The sequence below is a fragment of the Mesoplodon bidens genome (assembly GCF_964165515.1).
Source record: "Mesoplodon bidens genome assembly, chromosome: 1".
Lineage (NCBI taxonomy): Eukaryota > Metazoa > Chordata > Mammalia > Artiodactyla > Ziphiidae > Mesoplodon > Mesoplodon bidens.
In genome coordinates, this window is record NC_138176.1 from 140,366,234 (window position 1) to 140,388,593 (window position 22,360).

General features: G+C 35.1%; 1 protein-coding gene across 7 annotated transcripts in view; it reads left to right on the forward strand.

The window, feature by feature from the left end:
- Window positions 1–22,360, forward strand: part of FRYL (FRY like transcription coactivator) — a 246,852-nt gene that overhangs the window by 132,114 nt on the left and 92,378 nt on the right. For 5 of the 7 annotated variants that reach the window (XM_081234991.1, XM_081234990.1, XM_081234992.1 and 2 more), the window contains 10 exons: window positions 184–352; window positions 625–717; window positions 9,301–9,399; window positions 10,432–10,533; window positions 13,457–13,501; window positions 15,968–16,071; window positions 16,260–16,368; window positions 18,619–18,705; window positions 21,497–21,668; window positions 22,174–22,306. In XM_081234991.1, the coding sequence (XP_081091117.1) occupies window positions 184–352; window positions 625–717; window positions 9,301–9,399; window positions 10,432–10,533; window positions 13,457–13,501; window positions 15,968–16,071; window positions 16,260–16,368; window positions 18,619–18,705; window positions 21,497–21,668; window positions 22,174–22,306 (1,113 nt within the window). The remainder of the gene's footprint in view (window positions 1–183; window positions 353–624; window positions 718–9,300; window positions 9,400–10,431; window positions 10,534–13,456; window positions 13,502–15,967; window positions 16,072–16,259; window positions 16,369–18,618; window positions 18,706–21,496; window positions 21,669–22,173; window positions 22,307–22,360) is intronic. The other 2 variants (XM_081234995.1, XM_081234996.1) reach the window with 1 other exon arrangement.

Here is a 22,360-nt window from a genome sequence, read left to right on the forward strand (position 1 = left end):
AACAGTAAATTTAGAATCAGAAGTATTTTTGTTTTCATTTGTATGTTTTTCTGGGTAATTTTGATGAGGGTAGAGAAAGGAGATGGTGTTTAGGTAAAATACTTGTTGATTTCAACCTTAAATATCATGTGGGAAATGAGTGTCTTCAATTCATATCAAATTGTGTATCCGTGTACATTAAAGGTTTCAGGCTGTGAGGAAGAAGTTTGTGACAGAGTTAAAAGAACTGCGACAAAAGGAACAAAGTCCACATGTGGTACAAAGCGTCATCAGCTTAATAATGGGAATGAAATTTTTCCGAGTGAAAATGTATCCTGTAGAAGATTTTGAAGCATCATTTCAGTTCATGCAGGTGATCTGCAGTAATTAGAATTAGCCTAACAATGGTTGTTTTTGCTTTTCATGACTATTTAAAAGAAACGAAATAAATATAATTAATGACGTTACTAATTCCTTACCCCAAGCATTAAGTTGTCAGAAGTGTGAATTAATTTTCTTTTTAAATTTGAACATGATTTGAACTTAGCTTTCTGGTAAAATTGCAGAGTATTTACAAACTTACTGTGATATTAACATTTCTATAATCTTCCTTTTTAAATCTAATATACCTTTTTCCCTCTCAAGGAATGTGCTCAGTATTTCTTAGAAGTAAAAGATAAAGATATAAAACATGCACTTGCTGGTTTATTTGTGGAGATTCTTATCCCTGTAGCTGCTGTAAGTATATTTTTAATTTTATATTGCATTTTAAAAGTACCTTTTTTGCCGAAGAAGTTACCACATGTGATATTCTTACTTTCTGGTAACCTCATAGACAATAAAGCGGAAACTTTGAATGTAGTGGGAGTATGGGGTAAATCATTATTAGACACATAGCAGAAGAGCATCAATCAGTCTTTTAATCAAAAGAACAAGCCCAGGCCCTTAAGATTTAGAGACTGTTAGGAAGGCAGAGTATTTGCAACCTAGAAGTAATGATTATCTCAAGTAGCTCAGTGTAAAACACTGCATTTAATGGCATTTGCTCTTTACAAAATGGCAGCCATTTTAATGCCTCTGAAGAATTTTAAAGTACTGTGACATGTATCCTAGAGTTTACAGGATTGTCTCAGTTTTAAAAGTTAATTTCTATAGTTGCCATGACATACAACATACCTGTCAAAATATGTATTCTAAATTATTTAGAAAATATGACTGCTATAAATATGGTTCCAATAACTTCTAGGGAAGCAGATTTATAGAAGCTTTTCTAGGTCTAAATTCATTGTGTTATTCAAAAATAATTCTGTAGTTACTAATAACATAGCATGGTATAAATAGGATTCGGGGATTTTAGAATACTTGGACATGCTAGATTTTTTTGTTTCCTGGGTTTTTTTTTTTTGTGATATGTGATATGCCACTCACTTTCAGTATACTATGTACTGCTGTATAAATGATATTCTTTATATATATACATATAATTTCATTTAAAAACACTTATGGAGGTAAAATTGACTTAAATTACACATATTTAAAGTGTACAATTAGACATACGTATATGCCTGTAAAACCTTCACCACAGTCAAGATAATGTGCGTACCTATCATACTTCAGAAGTTTCCTCATGTTCCTTTTTAATCCCCCCCCCCACTCCACATTGTTCTCAGGTAACCATTGATCTTTCTATTCTTCTACTTAGTTTTGGGTTTTCTCGATTTTTTTTTTTTTTTGCGGTACACGGGCCTCTCACTGCTGTGGCCTCTCCCGCTGCGGAGCACAGGCTCCGGACGTGCAGGCTTAGCGGCCATGGCTCACGGGCCCAGCCGCTCCGTGGCACGTGGGATCCTCCCGGACCGGGGCACGAACCCGTGTCCCCTGCATCGGCAGGCGGACTCTCTACCACTGTGCCACCAGGGAAGCCCTAGAATTTTATATTAATGGAATCTTACAGTACAGACTTTTTTTCTGGCTTCTTTCACTCTGCACAATTATTTTGAGTTCCAGCTATGTTACAGAATATATCAGCAGTTTATACATTGTTGACTAGTATTTCATTGTATGGATATACCACAGTTCAGTTATGCGTTTATCTGTTTTTGGACATTTGGGTTGTTTCAAGGTTTTATTTTTATATAAATTTATTTATTTTTGGCTGCATTGGGTCTTCGTTGCTGCATGCGGGCTTTTCTCTAGTTGCGGCGAGCGGGGGCTACTCTTCGGTGTGGTGCGCGGGCTTCTCATTGCAGTGGCTTCTCTTGTTTTGGAGCATAGGCTCTAGGCATGTGGCCTTCAGTAGTTGTGGCTCGTGGGCTCTAGGGTGCAGGCTCCGTAGTTGTGGCGCACGGGCTTAGTTGCTCCATGGCATGTGGGATCTTCTCGAATCCGTGTCCCCTGCATTGGCAGGCAGATTCTTAACCCCCATGCCATCCAGGAAGTGCCAAGAGTGTATCTTCTTTATTATTTTATTTATTTTTTTGGCCACACAGTGCAGCCTGCAGGATCTTAGTTCCCTGACCAGGGATTGAACCCGTGTCCCCTGTATTGGCAGGCAGATTCTTAACCACTGTGCTGGCAGGGAAGTCCTGTTTCAAGTTTTTGACTGTTAGAAATAGACCTGCTATGAAATTCCCGTACAAGTCTGTGTATGGACATGTGCTTTTATTTCCTTTGGGTTGATATCTAGAAGTGAAATTGCTGGACCAAATGGTAGGTGTATGTTTAACTCTTAAAGAAATTGCCTAGCTGTGTTCCAAAGTGGTTTTACTGGTTTGCATTCCCACCACTTATGTGGGAGTTCTCTTCTTCCACATCCTCACCAACTCTGGCTTTGGCTGGTCTTTTTAGTTTTAGCTAATCTAATAGGTGTGTCCTGATATCTCAGTGTAGCTTTTAATTTGCATTTCCCTCCGGACTAATGATTTTGAGCATCTTTTCCTGTCCTATTTTCTGTCTGTATGTTTTCTTTGGCAAAATGTCTGTTGAAATCTTTTTTCTCATTTTAAAATTGGGTTATTTTCTGATTAAGTTTTGAGAGATATATTTTTGTATTTTTTGCATATTTTGGATATGAAGTTTTTGTCAGCTACATGCTTTGTAAATATTTCTCCTAGTCCATGATTTGTCTTTTCATTTTCTTAATTATGTCTTTGGAAGAGGAGAAGTTTTAAATTTTGATGAAGTCTGATTTATCAGTTTATTCTTTTATAAGTTGTGCTTTTGGTATCGTACCTATGAAGTCTTTGCCTAACCCAGGGTAACAAAGGTTTTCTATATTTCAGTTTCGGGATTTACTTTTAGGTCAGTGATCTATTTTGAGTTAATTTTGTATATGGTATGAGGTATGGATTGAAATTTTGTTCTGTTTTGTTTAATTCTTTTTGTTTTTGCAAATAGCATCCAGTTGTTCCTGTACCGTGTCACTTGTTTGTTGACAACTCTTTCTAAGTACATTAGTTCCTTTGTCAAAAAATTCAATTGACTCTATTTGTGTGGGTCTTTTTCTTACTCTATTCTGTTCCAATGATCTGTGTGTATATTCTTACAACAATGGTATACTATGTTAATTACTGTAGTAAGTTAGAAGGCAGGTAGTATACATCTTCCAACTTTATGTTTTTTCAAAAAAATTTTGGCTCTTCTAGGTCTACTGCATTTACATATAAATTTTAGAATCACCTGGTCCATTAAAAAAATCTAGTGGTATTTGATTGGGATTGGATTAAATTAGTCAGTAAATTGGGAGGACAGACATCTTAATATCGATTCTTGCAATTCATGAGCATAGTTTCTCTCCTTTTACTTAGGTCTTTATTTTCTGTCAACAGTGTTTGGTAGTTTTCAGTGTACAGGTCTCGAATATATTTTGTTAAATTTAGCCCTAGGCATTTCATATTTTTATGCTACTCTAAATGTCATTGTTTTAAAATTTCATTTTCCAGGTGCTCAAAATACTTTTCAATGCACATATATATATATATATATATATTTTTTTTTGGCTGCGTTGGGTCTTCGTTGCTGCGCACGGGCTTTCTCTAGTTGCGGTGAGCAGGGGCTACTCTTCGTTGCGGTGCGCGGGCTTCTCGTTGCGGTGGCTTCTCTTGTCGCAGAGCATGGGCTCTAGGCGCACGGGCTTCAGTAGTTGTGGCACGTGGGCTCAGTAGTTGTGGCTCGCAGGCTCTAGAGCTCAGGCTCAGTAGTTGTGGCGCACAGGCTTGGTTGCTCCGAGGCATGTGGGATCTTCCTGGACGAGGGCTCGAACCCATGTCCCCTGCATTGGCAGGCGGATTCTTAACCCCTGTGCCACCAGGGAAGCCCCAGTGTGCATATTTTATTTTTGCCTTATTGCACTGGCTAGGACTCTCAGTACAAGGATAAATAGAAGTGATGAGAACAGACTCCATTCACATCTTAGGGCTAAAGTCATCAGTCCTTTACCAATAAGTATGATGTTACCTGTCGATTTTTCATAGATGCCATTTATCATATTGAGGAAATTTATTTCCATTCCTAGTTTGTTAAGAGTTTTTCTCAGGAATGAATGTTGGATTTTGTTAAATGCTTTTTTTTTCTCTGTCTACTGAAGTAATCATATAGTTTTTCTTTTCTGTTCATTAATATGGTGAATTACATTGATTGATTTTTCAAATGTTGGATCAACCATATATTCCTGGGGTTAAACTCCTCTTGATCATAAGATTTTTTTAATGTATTGTTAGATTTTATTTGCTAGGTTTTTTTCTTTTGAGAATTTTTGCACTTACCTATGTTCATGGGGGCTGTTGGTCTGTGGTTTTCTTGCAGTGTCTTTGTTTTTTGTAACAAGTTAACGTTGAAGAAGTTTGTGAAGAATTGGCTCTACATCTTCCTTTGGAGTTGGGTAGAATTCACCAATAAAGCCACCTGGCCTGGGATTTTTCTTGTGGCACGCTTTTTAACTACCAGATAATGTTCTTCAAAATACATAGGGCTGCTCAGGCTATTCTTGAGTACGCTTTCATGTCTTTCTAAGGAGTTTGCCCATTTTGTGTGAATTATCCTATTTATTGTTGTAAAGTTGGTCATAATATTCCCTCAATTTCTTTAAATAGCTGTAGGATCTGTAGTGACCTCTTCCATTCCAGATATTGGTAGTTTGTGACTTTTCTCCTTCTTTCCTGATCTGTCTGGCTAGAAGTTTATTGATTGTATTGATCTTCTCAAAGAACCAGCTTTTGACTTTATTGATGTTCTCTATTTTTCAGTTTTCTATTTAACTCATTTCTACTTGGATTTTTATTATTTTTCTTCTACTTACTCTAAATTTGCTCTTTTTTCCCCCCTAGTTTCTTAAGGTGAAAGTTGAGGTCATCAAGCCCTTTTCTCTTTTCTAATATAAGCACTTAATGCTATATATTTCCCTCTAAGTAGTTCTACAGTGGCAGCCCACAAATTCTGATATCTTGTGTTTTCATTTTCATAAAGCTCAAAGTACTTTCTGCTGTCCTTTTTGAAATTCACGGGTTATTTAGAAGCATTTTATTTAATGTCTAAACATTTGGGGATTTTCCAGAGATCTTCAGGTTATTAATTTTTAATTTGTGGTTGCAGAACATATTTGGTATGCTTGAATCCCATTAGATGCATTGAAATTTGTTTTTTGGGCCAGAATATCCTTTATTTTTTATTTTTTATTTTTTTTTTGTGGTACGTGGGCCTCTCATTGTTGTGGCCTCTCCCGTTGCGAAGCACAGGCTCCGGATGCGCAGGCTCAGCGGTCATGGCTCATGGGCCCAGCCGCTCCGCGGCATGTGGGATCTTCCGGGGCACGAACCCGCGTCCCTTGCATCAGCAGGCGGACTCTCAACCACTGCACCACCAGGGAAGCCCAAGAATATCATTTATTTTGATGAATGTTCCATGTGCACTTGAAAAGACTATGTATACTGCTGTTGGATAGAGTGTTCTATAAATATCAGTTAGGGCAAATTGGTTAATAGTGTTCTTCAGCTCTGCTGATTTCCTCTCTACTTGTTCTATCAACTACTGAGAGAGGAGTATTGAAATCTGACCAACTGTTTCTCTTTGCAGTTCTGTCAATTTTTGCTTGCTGTATGTTTAAGCTCTATCATGAAACATGTGTATGTTTAGGATTGTATATCCTCTTTAATTAACACCATTATCATTGTGAAATAACCTTCCTTATCTCTGATAATATTCTTTGCTCTGAAATCTACTTTGTCTGATATTAATATAGCCACTTCTGCTTCCTTTTGATTGTATAAGGATAGTATATCTTTTTCCATTTTTTTCCTTTTAATATACTTGTGTTTTTATATTTAAAAAATATATATATATATTTTTTGTAGGCAGGATATGGTTGGTTCTTGCTTTTTTATCCAGTCTGACAATCTCTGCCTTTTAATTGGGCACCACATACATTTGATATGATTAGTGATACAGTTATTTTAAATCTGTCATCTTCTGATTATGTTCTTAATTTTCCCATCTGTACTTTGTTTCCTTTTTCTACTATTTTTTTGGATTAATTGAATATTTTTGTGATTCTTTTATCTCCTTTGTTGGCTTATTAGCTATATCTCATTGCTATATCTCATTGTTTTGTCATTTTATTGTTTATGGTATACATCTTTAACTTATCGTTGTCTACCTCAAGTGATATTATACTGTTCATGTGTAGTGTAAAAACCATACACAATGGTACACTTTCATTTCTTCCCTGAAAATTCTCACACAGCAGTAAGCTGGGGCCATCAAAAGGGCTCACCTCATCTGTTTGCCATTCCTCAGGGTCACTTTCTTTTGTTGACTGATGTATAATGTTTTGCGTATCATTTCATATATTTTGTTCCTTTTTGGTTGTTTCAGATGGTAAAATAAGTCTAGCCCCCTTTACACCACCTTGGCTAGAAATGGAAGTTAGTAAGATTCACTTTATTCAGGTTTTATTCTATTTAAAATATTTTAAAATGAAGAAATTTATTTTCATACTGAGAATCAAATGTAACGGTTTTGACTTTTATTTTTAAATATTGAATTAATTGACTTGTGATCTATGTGTTCATATGGAATGGTTTATGGTATTCAGGTCCTATCTTTAGAACATGTTCAGAAAAGATGGACAGGGAATTGTAAGAAAAATCAAGAATTTAAAATATTAATGACATAGCAGTTGTAGAGATTGGCATGATTTTTTTTTACCAGTTTTGAATATTTACTTATAGTTAAATACTTGAAGATTTTTTAAATGAGTACAAACAGAAGTCACGAACTATAAGTTTGTAAGTAGTTTGAGTCAAATACCCCACCCCCACTCTCACCTCAGTTTTAACCATGAAAATAGGTTCATTTTGCCAAAAAGAAAACAGATGATCATTTATAAAACCACGTCAGCTTAGCTATGAAGTAGCTATGTACTTAATGAAGTACATCATTAGTGCATGTACTTCAATTTCTTTTCCTAGAAATGGTTTGAAACACTGCGTATCCATCCCAAATTGTCATTTGTGCTTCCCCCTTGTCTGAAAAAATCTGTTTTGCCAGATATCTGAGATTATGTTGTAGTTTCTAAGGTAACTCATCAAAAGGAGCAGATTGTGGGAAGAAAGACCCTCGACTGTGGTCCATTATTACTGTGTTGCCTAATTCTTCTTTTATGCCATGTTTGCCTTTGTATTTTATTTGTTTACTAGGGTTGCCCTTACAAAGTACCACAAACTAGGTGGCTTAAACAACAAAAATTTATTGTCTCACATTTATGGAGCCTAGATGTCTAAGACCAAGGTGTTGCCAGGTTTATTTTTTTCTGAGTGCTGTGAGGAAGATCTGTTCCATGCCTCTTGCCTAACTTCCGGTAGTTTACTGAAAATCTTTGACCTTCCTTGTCTTATAGATGTATCACCCTGATCTCTGCCATCATCTTCATATGGTGTTATCCTTGTGTGCATGTCTTTGTCCAAATTCTCTCCCTCCCACCTTTCTAAAATTAATTTTTATTGGAGTGTACTTGCTTTACAATGTTGCTTTAGTTTCTACTGTACAGCAATACAGCTATACGTATACATATATCCCCTCTTTTTTGGATTTCCTTCCTATTTAGGTCACCACAGAGCATTGAGTAGAGTTCCCTGAGCTGTACAGTAGGTTCTCATTAGTTATCTATTTTATACCTAGTATCAATAGTGTGTCTATGTCAATCCCAGTCTCCCTATTCATCCCCCGCCCCCTTTTTTAAGGACACCAGTCATGTTGGAGTAGCCCCCGCCCCAACTTCAATATGACCTCATTCTAACTTAACTAATTATATCTGCAATGACCTATTTTCATATAAGGTCACATTATGAGGTATGCGGGGTTAGGACTTCAGTATATGAATTTTGGGACAAGTCAGTCCATCACACCAGCCTCTGCACATAGAACTCCTGTCTGGAACATTCTTGCCTCTCAAATAACCTCCAGCCTCCTTTCCTGGTTAGATTCTACTTATTTATTCATTATATGTATTGAGTGCTTTCTGTGTGTCAGGGCCTCTTCCGTCCACAGGGAATACAACAATGATCAAGGCAGGAAAGACTCCCTGCTCTTACAGAGCTTACGTCTAGTACAGAAAACTCAAACAAGTATGTAAAATTATGTATCAAGAGTATATGCCAGATGAGGTGGTAAGTACTGTGCAGAAATGTAGAGCAGGGTAGGGGCCTAAAAATTCTTGAAGTGGGCAGGGGAGTTGAAATTTTAAATAGAGTAATTAGGAAAGACCACCACCTTGAAAGAGATGGTGACGATTGAGCAAAAACTAAAGGAATAAGGGAGTAAGACATGCTATATTTGGGGGAAGAGCTTCTTAGGCAGAAGGAACCAGTGTAGACATCCTGAAGCAAGAGCATGTTTGATGTGTTCTAGGAGCAACAAAGAAGCTAGTGTGGCTGGATCCTAGTACAGGGGGCCAGGGTAGTGGGAGATAAGACCGGAGAGGTTAAATGGGAGGCTATTGCAGTATTTTAGGTAAAGAAATGCCGAATTCAGCTTAGATGTTACTTCCTTGTGGAGTTTTTCCATTGGGGCCTCTTCTGAGTGCTCCAAGAGCACAGAGAATTTCCTCTTAGAGCTCCTGTTATACCACATATTCATCTGCTTGTTCACCCAGGGCCGGGACCCGGTGTATCTTACTTACTCAACATTTGGTCATTTGGTATATTATGGGACTTCATCAGATACTCATTGACTAATTTTAAACCTTACAGAAACTTATTGTAATCTTTGTATAGTTTGATCTAACACTTGTAACCATTTTCTTTGTTTTTGTATTATCTTTTTATCTAGGCTGTTAAAAATGAAGTGAATGTTCCCTGCTTGAAAAATTTTGTGGAGATGCTTTATCAGACTACTTTTGAACTGAGTTCCAGAAAGAAGCATTCATTGGTATTGAGAAACATTTCAAACCTTCATATGTTTAATTAGGAGTTTTAGTAATTGATTTATGAATTTAGTTGGGTTTTTTTTAGTAGAGTTTTAAGAGAATTATAAAAATTGAAATTGTAAAATATCCAAAGGGTAACACAAGGGCAAATTTTACCTATCTTCTCCTGCTCTTTTCAAAACTTTCTATTCTTAATTTTACTAGCTCTGTATTTGATAGGTTATTCAGACTTCATTCTAGGTATTTACCTGTCTTGACAGATGCTATAAATTATGTATTAGAATAAAGGAAAAGTTAAGTGTAGTCTCATATTAAACCATAAATTCCTTTATTTTACATTATAATAAATTATATTCTGAAGCATTTGATTATTTAGGAGCTGTTGTCTGTCTAATTACATCTTTTCTATTCAGAGATTTAAAGCATTTTTTTTCCATTTCACCATCCACTTCAGTAACTTTGAGGGGTTTTTCTGTAAATTTGTATGCAGCTTGGAGAAAGTTTGGAGAATTGGACAAATACTTGACCGCTTAAGATAGAGGTATAATAATAATAAACACTGGTTGTGCCAGGCATTGAGCCAAGTGCTTTACATTCTTTGTCTTTAAGCCTCACAACCCTATAGCATGTGTGTGATGAGCATTCTCCACTTTACATGTTAGGAAAGTGAGGCTTCGAGCACTTTAACGTATCCTCCTGAAGTCACACACCTGATAAATAGAAAACTGCAACATTAATGCCGGTCTGTCCTCTGATCCCAGGGCCACTTTACTGGTTAGAGGAGGAATGGGTCTAGGGAGAAATAATAGCATATTTCTCACTTGGGGAGATGTGATAGATCAGGAAATTGTTCTTATAGAAAATCTGCCCTTTATCATTCTTTGTTAGATTACTCCCTGAGATCGTATTTTTTTAATTACAAATGGGAAAACTGCTAATAGAATTTTTTTTGTTTATGAGAATGAATGAAATATAATTTACAAGTCCAGTGCTTTTTCATAAAAATGTTATTCTCTTTCTTCTGTCTCCTATAGGCTCTATATCCATTAATTACCTGCCTTTTATGTGTCAGTCAAAAACAGTTTTTTTTAAATAACTGGCATATTTTCCTACAGAACTGTTTGTCACATTTAAAGGTAAGACTTAATCTCATTTCTGACCTGTAAATACTGACTGTAGTATATTCACTTATGCATATACATTGAACAGTATATAATAAAACTTTTAGTACTACAGTTCATTTGAATTGTGATACTTTAACATATTCCTTTTCTTATACATTCTTCATTCCTTCTATAGGGAATCATGTTATAGACATGAATAAACTGTTGATTAAAAATTTAGTTGGTCTTAATGAATGCAAAACTATACATTTGTAATGATTGTTTATATTATCCTGGATCTAGCAATATTTGTTAATAAATAAATTCCTTTGGAATTTCAGAGTATTAGTTAATCTTATAAAACTCTCCAGATGCTTATTTTGCGTTTTCTCTTGAGAAAATTGAGTAATGTTGGCTCAAGTCTGAATAATATGAAAAAAGCCTCGATAATAAAATACCAGGTAAAAGCACATTTAGTGTTAAGTATGCCCAGCCAAATCCAGAAGTATGGTACTGGATCCACATAGATGTGAAAGCTCCTGAAATGATGCTGACTTGAATCAAGGGATAATTAATTGTTATTAACACTATTTGGCACATCTATGTCCAGTCTCTTAGGATTAAAAACAAAACTGTGAGATAGAAGGATCATTATCTGCCCAGGATGCTCTGCTGGCAGAATCTAACAGGATCTTCTTTTCTTCTGTGGATAGGACCACAGTTAATATCTGACACAGAACATGGGAATATTCCTCATCTGCATGTCATGTGAATGCTTGATTTGAATACCATTTTGATACATAAATGAATATATTTGAATATTTGCTTACATGTTATAGAAACACGCAGACATGGCATTTCATTTTCTGTTATTCCTCTAAGTTAGGGTTAAGACTGAAAAACTTAAACTTGGAAGACAATGAAACCAAGGCACAGAGAGATTAAATGAGTTGTTTCTGACCCTACAGCTCATCGTGATATTGTGAGAAATAGGGCTGGCTTTTATTTCTCACTTCAGGATTGATTCACTGGACAACGTTATCCTATATATCTTTTTTTTAATGATTTTACATATCATTTTGAAAAATACTTTGATTTCTTAGTAAGGTGTACTAAAATATGTCTTTGAAAAATATTTTTGGCTATTTTCCTCCTAGATATACATACACTGATGTTATTCATATTTGGGTGAGAATTGATATATTCTCTTTGCTCTGTTTATGAAAATTCCCAGGACCAATCAAGCTGGTTAAATTCTTTATGTCATGCAACCAGAAAATAAGTTTTATTTAAGTACAATATATTGTTTCTGTCCTTATTTTGATAATTCATACAGATTTAGGTACTGAAAGGGAATTGATCATTCTCTGGGTAGTATGATTCTTCAAACTTTTAATAACATATTTTAAGACATGCATTTAAGTGTTTCTGGAAGTTTACTTTGTTTCATGACAATTCATACTTTTCTGTTGCTTGTTGGAATGTTTTTATATATATACGTTTGCACCTAACATATTTGCAGTTCTTTCGCAGTACTTTAACTTTTTTTTTTTTTGGCTTAAGGCTTTCATTTAAAATGCTCTGTTTTCCTTGAACCCTTACCTCCTGTTAAATATTTCTGGCATATTGTCCATTTTCATTAATGGCTGTGTCAATCTGCCAGGCTGAAGGAGATAAGAGCCACTTAGCATGAATATTTGGAATATAGTTGTCTTGACCATTAACCTTTAACTTACATTAAGGCTCTATTCAGCAGAAATTTTATGACTTGGTTCCTGCTTGTTAAGTTTTAGATACTGTGGCTATGCTACATAGTTGAGGTAAGGAGTTGAGCATTCAGGGAAAAACTATGCTAATTATCTGTTGTGACAGGTATAATTTATTTGTTTTGTATACAGGAAAAATTGGTCCAAGATAAAGGTCTTACCTAAATTGATTTTGTTTTGAGATTCAAGTAATCTCTTGAGTTCAAAAAAATCTGTAACACTTTTCTGTTTATTAGACCTACTACTCCTTAAAATAGATTTTTATTAGTATTTATTATAGGCTACATTCTCTAAGTACAGTATCTCATTTAATTCTTACTATAACTGAGGCTGAAAGAAGATAAATAAGTAACCCAAGTTTAGGGAGCCAAAAAAGTGATAGAGATAGGATTTACATCTAATCCATCCAGTTCAATAAAATTTGCTCTTTCTGGTCTACCATGTTACCTTTTAATGTACTATAAGGAATGTTGCTTTACTGAGTATTTTAAAAAATATTTTTGGCTATAATTCTGGGATAGTAAAAAGGCATTATTCCCTAGAGTCATAAGAATAAATATGATGCATTTTCAAGGCACTTTAAGATACCGTACAATTTTTTAAAAATTACCATACTAGTTTCTGAAGTTGGTGACCATGAAAAATGGGCATTAGTCTGTAGGTCCATAAATAGCATGGAGAACATCAGTTTATTTTCACCGAAAGTGTTAAATCTGCTGTTTTTGTCCCAAACATAATTTGGTAGTTTCCCATTCCCCTATCTTTATGTCAAATAAGGTCATTATGTGAAAAATGATTTTAAAGTTTCTAAAGAATAATTGAGAGAGAGAGAGGAGTAAGAGTAGATGCCATGTAAAATAATTTAGATAATTTTTTCTAGAGTGTATGCTTATTTTCTTTTAAAAATTGAAACTTATCTGAAATCAAATATAGTACTTTTAGAGGAAAAATTAGATAGTTAAAAGTTTATCTATTTTCTTTCAGTTTGAGTGTTGTAGATATATCCCATGATGTCCAAATTATAGAATTTTTTTTTTTCTTCAGTGATTCTAGCCACTGTCTTGGACATTTCAAATTTCTTCTAAATAGAGACCTTGGTGAAGAGCTGTCTTGTTTTGTGCTTATTTTCATCTAACATGCATGTGCTGCATCTCATGTTTATGTTTGCTGTCTCACATTGCTTTATTTAGATGCCATCTAACAACAGTATCAGAAAACAAATAGAAACACTCCAGGTGAGTCGTGTTGATGTTACAAAGTAAAATATTGCTTTATCTCCTTTAATTGTGGCTTTTTTCCCCCTTTACCCATGGCTGCGTTGCATGTCCAACATATTTATTTAAGCTTGTTTCTCGTATTGTAAAAGAAGAGCAGCACACAGCAGGAACATTCTACCGAAAGTTTAATATTAATGTGGTCCCAAGAAGATGAATTTAAGAGAGAGAAGTGATACCAAATGTTGATTTTTAACCACAATCTTCAGTTTTAAAATACTCTGTTTAATTAAAATTAGCTGTTATAAATGATGCTTTTTATAAAATTTTCCAATGAAATTCAGGAGATAGTAACTCAGATTTTGAATATGATTTTGATACAACACTTTAAAACTACAATCCTACTGGTTTGAGTTTTAAACAAATCTTTTGTTGTTGTTCACAGTAGGAAAAAAAGGAAGAAACATTAAAATGATTGTCGCCAAAGAGCATATTTGCCTGACATCAAAACTGTATTATTTAAAATAGATAAGTAATAAGAACCTGCTGTTAAAAAAAGAAAGAAAGAAAGAAAAAAGAATAAAAAAGAACTGTATTATACGTTAATATTACTGGATTTTATTGATGTAATCTGATTATTCAAATTAGACCAAAATTGTAACTAGGGAAATATGTATCTTTGTTTAAGGATCGGATCAATTTAGGATGTTCTCATTAATCAGAGATATATAGCAACATTGCAGTTACCAAATAAACAGTTATATAATTTTTATCACTTTTTATCTTTTCTGGAATTGTTCATTACAAAATAAGTCTGCTTTGTAAAACATAGTAGTCCATCTTGGAAAGTTTGAAAATCAAAATTTTATTTCATGCCAGATACCTCAGCACATAAGATAATCCAAACTTTATTAACAATTTATATGAGAAGAACTTTTATGTGGAATTGGACTTAAATATTTCTATTATATAATTTATTATATGTTAATTTGTAGTATTCATATTTTGAAAAGATAATTTAACTATGTGAAAGTATTATTTGGAATGTACATAAAACTAATTGAACTCATATTTTGACATTTGAGACCTTGCATTTAAGTGATAGAAAAGAAAGTACTACAAAAAGCTTAGTTGTTATATTAGTAAGATACATTGTGTGTAACATTATATGTTACTTTAGTTACATTAGTAACAAATTAATAGAAAACTACTTGGGGAGTGTATTTGAAATTTGGAATCGTGGATTTGGCAGTAGAAGGAGAGACTGACTTTGAGACTCTGACCAGCTGAATAGTTGATACTCCATTCTGAATTATATCAAATTTTCATATACATAGATATGCAAAATTATATTTTCTAGTGGTTCTCTTTTTTAAAAACATGTCCAGTGATAATCTTGTTGCATTGCTTTTAATCATACATAGTAGATGTCTGTTATTCTGTAGTCTGAGAAAACATAAAATAGAATGGTAAATTACTTAGTATTTAAAAACTCCCTTTTGTTCATTGTTATATATAAAATAATTGTTTAACAATAAGAAATCTCTCAAACCAGATTAAATAAATGCTAATTTATAGCACTAAATGCATCCTACAACTAATTAACAGATGCATAAAGAGTTTCTCCTACTAAAGGTGATTATTAGCTAATTTTCAAAATTTACAATTAAATCTCATTACATGTCTCTTGTCATTTAAGAACTTCACTTTTTATAATAGCTAGTATGAAGAAAAGGTTTGCTGATCAAATTGCGATTGAAATGGATACTTTTCTGATTTTAAATAATAATGTTCTAATTCTAAATTTAAAAATTAAAGGTAAACACCTGACACTTACTGAACATTTAACGTGTGTCAGGCAGTGTTCCAAGTGCTTTTCACATAATAACTCCCTTAATCTGTGAGGTAGGTACCGTGTTATCTCCATTTTAGAGCTGAGGAAACTGTTTCACCAACTGATCCAAGGATGGGGTTTGGCCAGTCATTCCTAATTTCAGAGTCTATGCTCTTAACCCACCGTTCCATATTCCTTCTTTTAAGTATAATCACTCAATAATATTTTGCATTATTCCATAAGCGCAAATATCTATAACAACATTTGGTGTTATAAATTTTAACTGTGTATGAGTTGCAATGAATTATAGCAAAGATGAGCAGTCCTTTTATCCTTATGTCAGTATTGTTGTGTGTCCCATTTACCATCAGGTAAGTTGAAGTGTGTATAATTTCAGAGTTCTTAGAGATACTAATAGTATTTTGTTTTGAGAATATAAGGGATGGCTCAATTTCCTTATTTATAGTTGCTTTTGAGCTCTCTGTCCTTACCATATACCAAATATATACTTACATATTTAAACCTGTTTTAGATTGAATAAAGAAGGGAATGGAGAGGGCTTTTAGTTGTTGACAGAGAATATAATTGATCTTAAATTATTGCAAGTACTTTGATAAATAAGCTTATTTTTATTCTCTTTTGTTTCTAAACAGAATAAAGATCCTAAAATGTCTCGAGTTGCACTGGAATCTTTGTATAGATTGTTGTGGGTCTATGTAATTAGAATAAAATGTGAAAGCAACACTGTAACTCAAAGGTGAGTGCCTTTGTTTTAAAATAACATCTTGGTAAAAAATGCCACACTGATGAATTTTAGTTAACATTACAAATACCTTGAGGAGGAATATGAATTATCTTGACATATTATGAAGGATGGGAAGGATATTTTGCTAATGTTTTGTTGATTTCATTCTCTCATTATGACTTAATCTTTTTTTCCTACAGTCGTCTTATGAGCATAGTGTCAGCACTTTTCCCAAAAGGGTCACGTAGTGTGGTTCCTCGTGATACACCTCTCAATATATTTGTGAAGATTATTCAGTTCATTGCTCAGGTGAGTGCCTCACCTCATAATACCTATATACATGTAAATTGTAAGAGTAGGGGACAAAGTGAGAGAGTGGCATGGACATATATACACTACCAAACGTAAAATAGATAGCTAGTGGGAAGCAGCCGCATAGCACAGGGAGGTCAGCTCAGTGCTTTGTGACCACCTAGAGGGGTGGGATAGGGAAGGTGGGAGGGAGAGAGACACAAGAGGGAGGGGATATGGGGATATATGTATATGTATAGCTGATTCACTTTGTTATAAAGCAGAAACTAACACACCATTGTAAAGCAATTATACTCCAATAAAGATGTTAAAAAAAAAAAGTAACTTAGTCATAGAATTTGTTACACATCTAAAAGCATGATAACAAAACATTTATTAATACTAAATAGTGAAAAATAAAAGTATGCTTTAAAAAGTAAAAACTAAATGATGCTAATGATTTTTGTGTGTGTGCAAAATACATTTAGATGATTGATCTACACACTTGGAAAGGAGACTCACAGGAGGAGACACTTAATTTAGGAAGAGTCAAGAAAATGTCTCATAATCCTCCGCTTGTCTATTTACTAATCAGTTCCTGAGTGTCTTGAAAGATTTTGGAACATTGTTTCCATAACCTGCATTAATCTAGGTTCTCAGGTAGAGACATTAGAGTCCGTGGTAGCTTGTTGAATCCAGAGGGGTCTTTTAAGGCATAGAGGTCGTTCACAGAATCACTCATAGGACTGAAGAAACAGTCTAGCTGAAATGGAAATCCAGAGGAAACTACACCATCGGGCTACCAAGGAAGCTGCTGCTCTGCCACAGTCAAAAACCTGCCAAATTAGGAAGTGCCCCAAGCGCTTCAGAATCATGTTTCCACCACAGTCCCCACCAGTAAAATAGATTCCTTTCTCCCTGTCCTCCCCCTCCTCCTCCTGTACCCCAGTTCCCAAGGGTCCACATGAGTATATCACTTGACTGGGTCTCAGTCACATCCTGAAGCCTGTTGTCCAGAGGCATCCTGGGAAATATCATTTTAGCTTTCTAGCCTCTACAGTAAAGGAAGGTTTATTTGAAGAGGATTAAATGGGGGCTGAGTAAGCAAATCCATGGCTCTGGTCACATTCTCTTTTAGGACATCAGCCCTGGAGAAGCATAGGTAGGGTTACCTTCTCAGTTTGGGAAAAAAACTTTGGTTCCAGAATGTTCATTGAGTTCTCTTTGAACTATAACTATGATAATGAAGATGACCCATAATGTAATTATTTTTGACAATGAAGAAATAAGGAATATTTAAATAAAACGAATACATTTCTATTTACGGGAGCACAGAATTAATGATAATTAGATAAGAATAAATGTGTCAATAAGATGAATGAAAGCAGATTTTGCTTTAGATCTGTTGTTGAGAAAACTTTTGCTCTTTGGTTGCATCCCTTCCCCGAGGGTCGTACCCACTCCCTTTGCTTAATCGCCTCACACCAACACTCCTCCAGAACTATAGAGCTCCTCTCAAACATCAGTTACTCTCAGTTAACTTTTCTTTCCTTGGAGATTACCTTCCTGGAGCCCTGTCCTTTCTGTCCCAGTATGAACTCCCTGCTCTCCAGGCCTGCCTCATTGCTGTTGTCATGGGACTTGCTTTTATCATTATTTTGGGAATTCCTTCACTTAGGTCTTGAATATGAGTTTGGCAAATGCGTGTTTAAAACTTCTATCCTGCTGGTTTGGCTATTAAACCAGTCATTTGATAATTAAATCATGTATCTATAATCATATACTTTTAACGTTAATTCATATACATTTTTCTTTTGTCCAACTAGATTCAGGAACTTCTTGTGGGCACAGACCTGTATTGTTGCCATTATTTGTATAATTCTTAACATGATACTTAACTTATACAGGCAGACCCTTGTTTTATTGCACTTTGCTTTATTGTGCTTTGCAGATATCGCCTTTTTTTACAAACTGAAGGTTTGTGGCGACTCTGTGTTGTTAGATGATGTTTAGTGTTTTTTAAGCAATAAAGTATTGTTTAGTTAAGGTTGTACATTGTTTTCTTAGGCATAATGCTATTGTACAGTTAATAGACTACAGTATAGGGTAAACATAACTTTTATATGCACTGGGAAACCAGAAAATTTGTGTGACCTGCTTTATTCCGATTTTGCTTTATTGCAGTCTGGAACAAAACCCACATTATCTCCAAGGTATGCCCATAGCAGTAGAAAGTTATAAGGATTTATTGATTTTTTTTTTCTCTAGGAACGTTTGGATTTTGCAATGAAAGAAATAATATTTGATCTTCTCAGTGTTGGAAAATCTACCAAAACTTTCACCATTAATCCAGAGGTAAAAAAATTATAATGTAGTAATTTACTATCCTATACAATTAAAAAAAATTTTTTTAAGCACAATTTCTGGAATCAGAACTCTTAGGCTCACACCTCTAGTTAAAGACAAATTAAGATAAATGTTATTTCCTACTTCTTTGGCCTTGTTATTCCCTTGTAAACTGCTACTCATCCTTTAGATATAAAATTTTCAGATTGTTTAAGAATATTTTTTGAAGTAATTGCATATTGGAATTTAATGACACTGGAGAATGTAAAAAGACAAAATAAGTGTTATATTTTCTCTTATTTCTTTTAAATTACTGTGCTGGTCCTCCTCATAATCAAATCCTAAGATATATATTTATATAGTTAACAAATGAGCTCAAAAGTTAATGAAGCTTTTTATTTGTAGGATTTTTAAGATAGGTTAATAATTATTTCCAAATTTTTAAAGTGAACAGAAAAGACTTTTTTTTTAATTGTTTTTTTTTGTTTTTTTTTTGCGGTACGCGGGCCTCTCACTGTTGTGGCCTCTCCCGTTGCGGAGCACAAGCTCCGGACGCTCAGGCTCAGCGGCCATGGCTCACGAGCCTAGCCACTCTGCGGCACGTGGGATCTTCCCGGACCGGGGCACGAACCCGTGTCCCCTGCATCGGCAGGTGGACTCTCAACCACTGCGCCACCAGGGAAGCCCAGAAAAGACTTTTTATAGATGATATGCTTAACCTGGTTCTCAGCAACAAAAATCACATAATGAAAGACGTTTTCTTGATCATCCGTTTTCAAAAATATTCTCTTCATTGAACAAGTTTATTTCTGAACTTAAGTTTTTACCTCACTGAAACGCTCATACTAAGAGTAGAAAAAATGTCAGTTGTGCCGTTTTATTTATTTATTATTTGTTTATTTTTAAATTAATTAATTAATTTATGTATTTTTGGCTTGTTGGGTCTTCGTTTCTGTGTGAGGGCTTTCTTTAGTTGTGGCGAGCGGGGGCCACTCTTCATTGCGGTGATCGGGCCTCTCACTGTTGCGACCTCTCTTGTTGTGGAGCACAGGCTTCAGGCACGCAGGCTCAGTAGTTGTGGCTCACGGACCTAGTTGCTCCGCAGCATGTGAGATCTTCCCAGACCAGGGCTCGAACCCATGTCCCCTGCATTGGCAGGCAGATTCTCAACCACTGTGCCACCAGGGAAGCTCAATTGTGCCGTTTTGTTGTTGTTGTTTTTCTACAGGCTTACTTTATTAGGATTTTCTTCAATCTGTATTTTCCTTTCAGGAATCTTTTTAAGCTTGTGAGAGTTAGTTTAGTTAAAGCCAGATAAAATTATCTATTAATCCACTTAATCAAATCAAGCAAATTGCAATACACTGAAAGAATGAATAAGTGAGGACACCTCTATAAACCACAGTACATTGTGGGATTTTCCCACTCCCTTCAAGATGTCTTCTATGACTATGTGAAATGACCATCTGATATTAGACTAATATCACCAGTATTATGTCATATGTAAAGAGGGGTAAATCTTAAAACCTTGATCTTATTTAGATAAAAATATATATAAACGAAAGTTTTATTTTCTCCCTGTATTCCAGTGAACCATCTTACACACCCACTGGGATGCATATACCCATTTTAGAGACCACTGGTGTAGGTCATAACTAATGACAGCTTGGGCTGAGATGGTGTGGTGTGGATAGAGAGAAGATCATTTACTGAGAAAAGAAACACTGAGAAGATACTGAGTTTGGCGGGGAAGAGGGCATTGGTTTGAACATGGCAAATCTGAGGCATCTTTCTGACATCCAAGTAGAAGTGTCAGATTAGTCTGAGGGTCCAAGTTCAGAGGAGAGGTAAAGCTTAAAATTAGCAGGCGATCTGGTATGGGTGGTAGTTGAAGCCATGTAAATACATGAAATTACTTTCGGAGAGAATACATAATGATAGGAAAAGGCAGCCTAGGAACTTGCCTTGAAGCAGTCTAACATTTAATATTCAGATAAAGGAGGGTAAATTTGAAATGTCGACAGAGATGAACCAGTCAGCAGTGGCACAGATGTATCCAAGGAAGGGAGGGTTTCAGGGAAGAAGGAATATTTGACAGTGTCCCATGCTGCTGAAAAGTCAAATAGGATGCAGGAAAAATGCCCACTGTTTTGAGCAGTATTGTCACTGATGAGTGAGAGGGAAGTATTATGGGGAGGGCTCATTGCATTAAGATAGTTGAGTATAGTTAACAGGAGTCAGATATATTCAGTTAAAAGGGAAATGTTGAAGATGCAAGAAAGAGAAGGGATAATTGATAGTGTAATTTCCTGATAATGTAAGAGCAGATGGGATTCTAATAACTAGGAATACCAGCACCCCTCGACTGTAACAGGAGCAAAGTAGAGGAAGAAGAGGTGCAAATATAAGTAGATCAGTGTGTTTTGTAGTGAGAGATTGAGGAAGGTTGATGGTTTTTTTCTGACTGTGAAGTGGGTGACAGATCATCTGCTTATAGAGGGGAGAGTATGGTATCACGGTGTAGGAGAGTTGAGGAAGGGATGGAAGAGGTTTGAAATAAGCTAGAAAATAAGAGAGCCAGTTGACCTCATAAATGAATGGGTGGCACTTGGGAATTTGGTATTAGAGCAAACTGCAGTGCCTGGGCTAGTTTAAAAAAATGTTAGACAGAAAGGTTTGTGTTTCTTCTCTCCTCCTTCCTCCCATCCCCCAGTGTTATTTGATGAGATATTTTTAGCATGAAAAAAAAGGAATTTTCTGACACTCTGACTTCTTTATTTTGAAACTTTTTTCTCTGAAGAGAATGAACATAGGCCTCAGAGTCTTCCTTGTAATAGCGGACAGTTTGCAGCAGAAAGATGGTGAGCCGCCAATGCCAACAACAGGAGTTATTCTTCCCTCAGGAAACACTCTGCGTGTAAAGAAAATTTTTCTCAATAAAACCTTGACAGATGAAGAGGCAAAAGTCATAGGTTAGTGTTAACTGGAATAAGTAAATAATACAGTTTAATATTCTTCTGTGAAAGGTTATGATCAAATCTAAAATGTATATTATTGCCTGTGTAAATGCATACATACATGTATATATTTGCCTGTGAAAGTATATTTGCCTGGTTATTCCAGTGTACAGAGTGATTCAAAAATGAATACTTTTTAAAATAATATCCATAAGTTGTTATGTTAAAAGTCTTCTGGTTAAGTATTTTCTCACATGATGCTACTATTCACTGCATTTTGTCCTTCCTTCAAATTAATTTTAGTTGTGTGCATAATTTTTACACATTTTCTCCAATATACTGAAGCAAATTATCAGGGAGAATAGTATGTCAAAGTCAGAACTCCTTCCTTTGTAACAAAAATAAGCTAATGTAATTTAAAGGTTGATAGGCTTTTATTTTTTTACAGAAAATAATTGTAACTATTCTTTATCTAATTTTTGACATTTTATAACTGTGAAGTTCCCCCCCGCCCCCCCAGGAATGTCTGTTTACTACCCTCAAGTGAGAAAAGCGTTAGACAGCATTCTCAGACATTTGGACAAAGAAGTTGGGAGACCAATGTGTATGACTAGTGTGCAGATGTCTAATAAGGAGCCTGAAGATATGATTACGTATGTAGTCAATTATTTCTCTTCATTGCTATTTCAGTTTTCATAAGTAAAGTG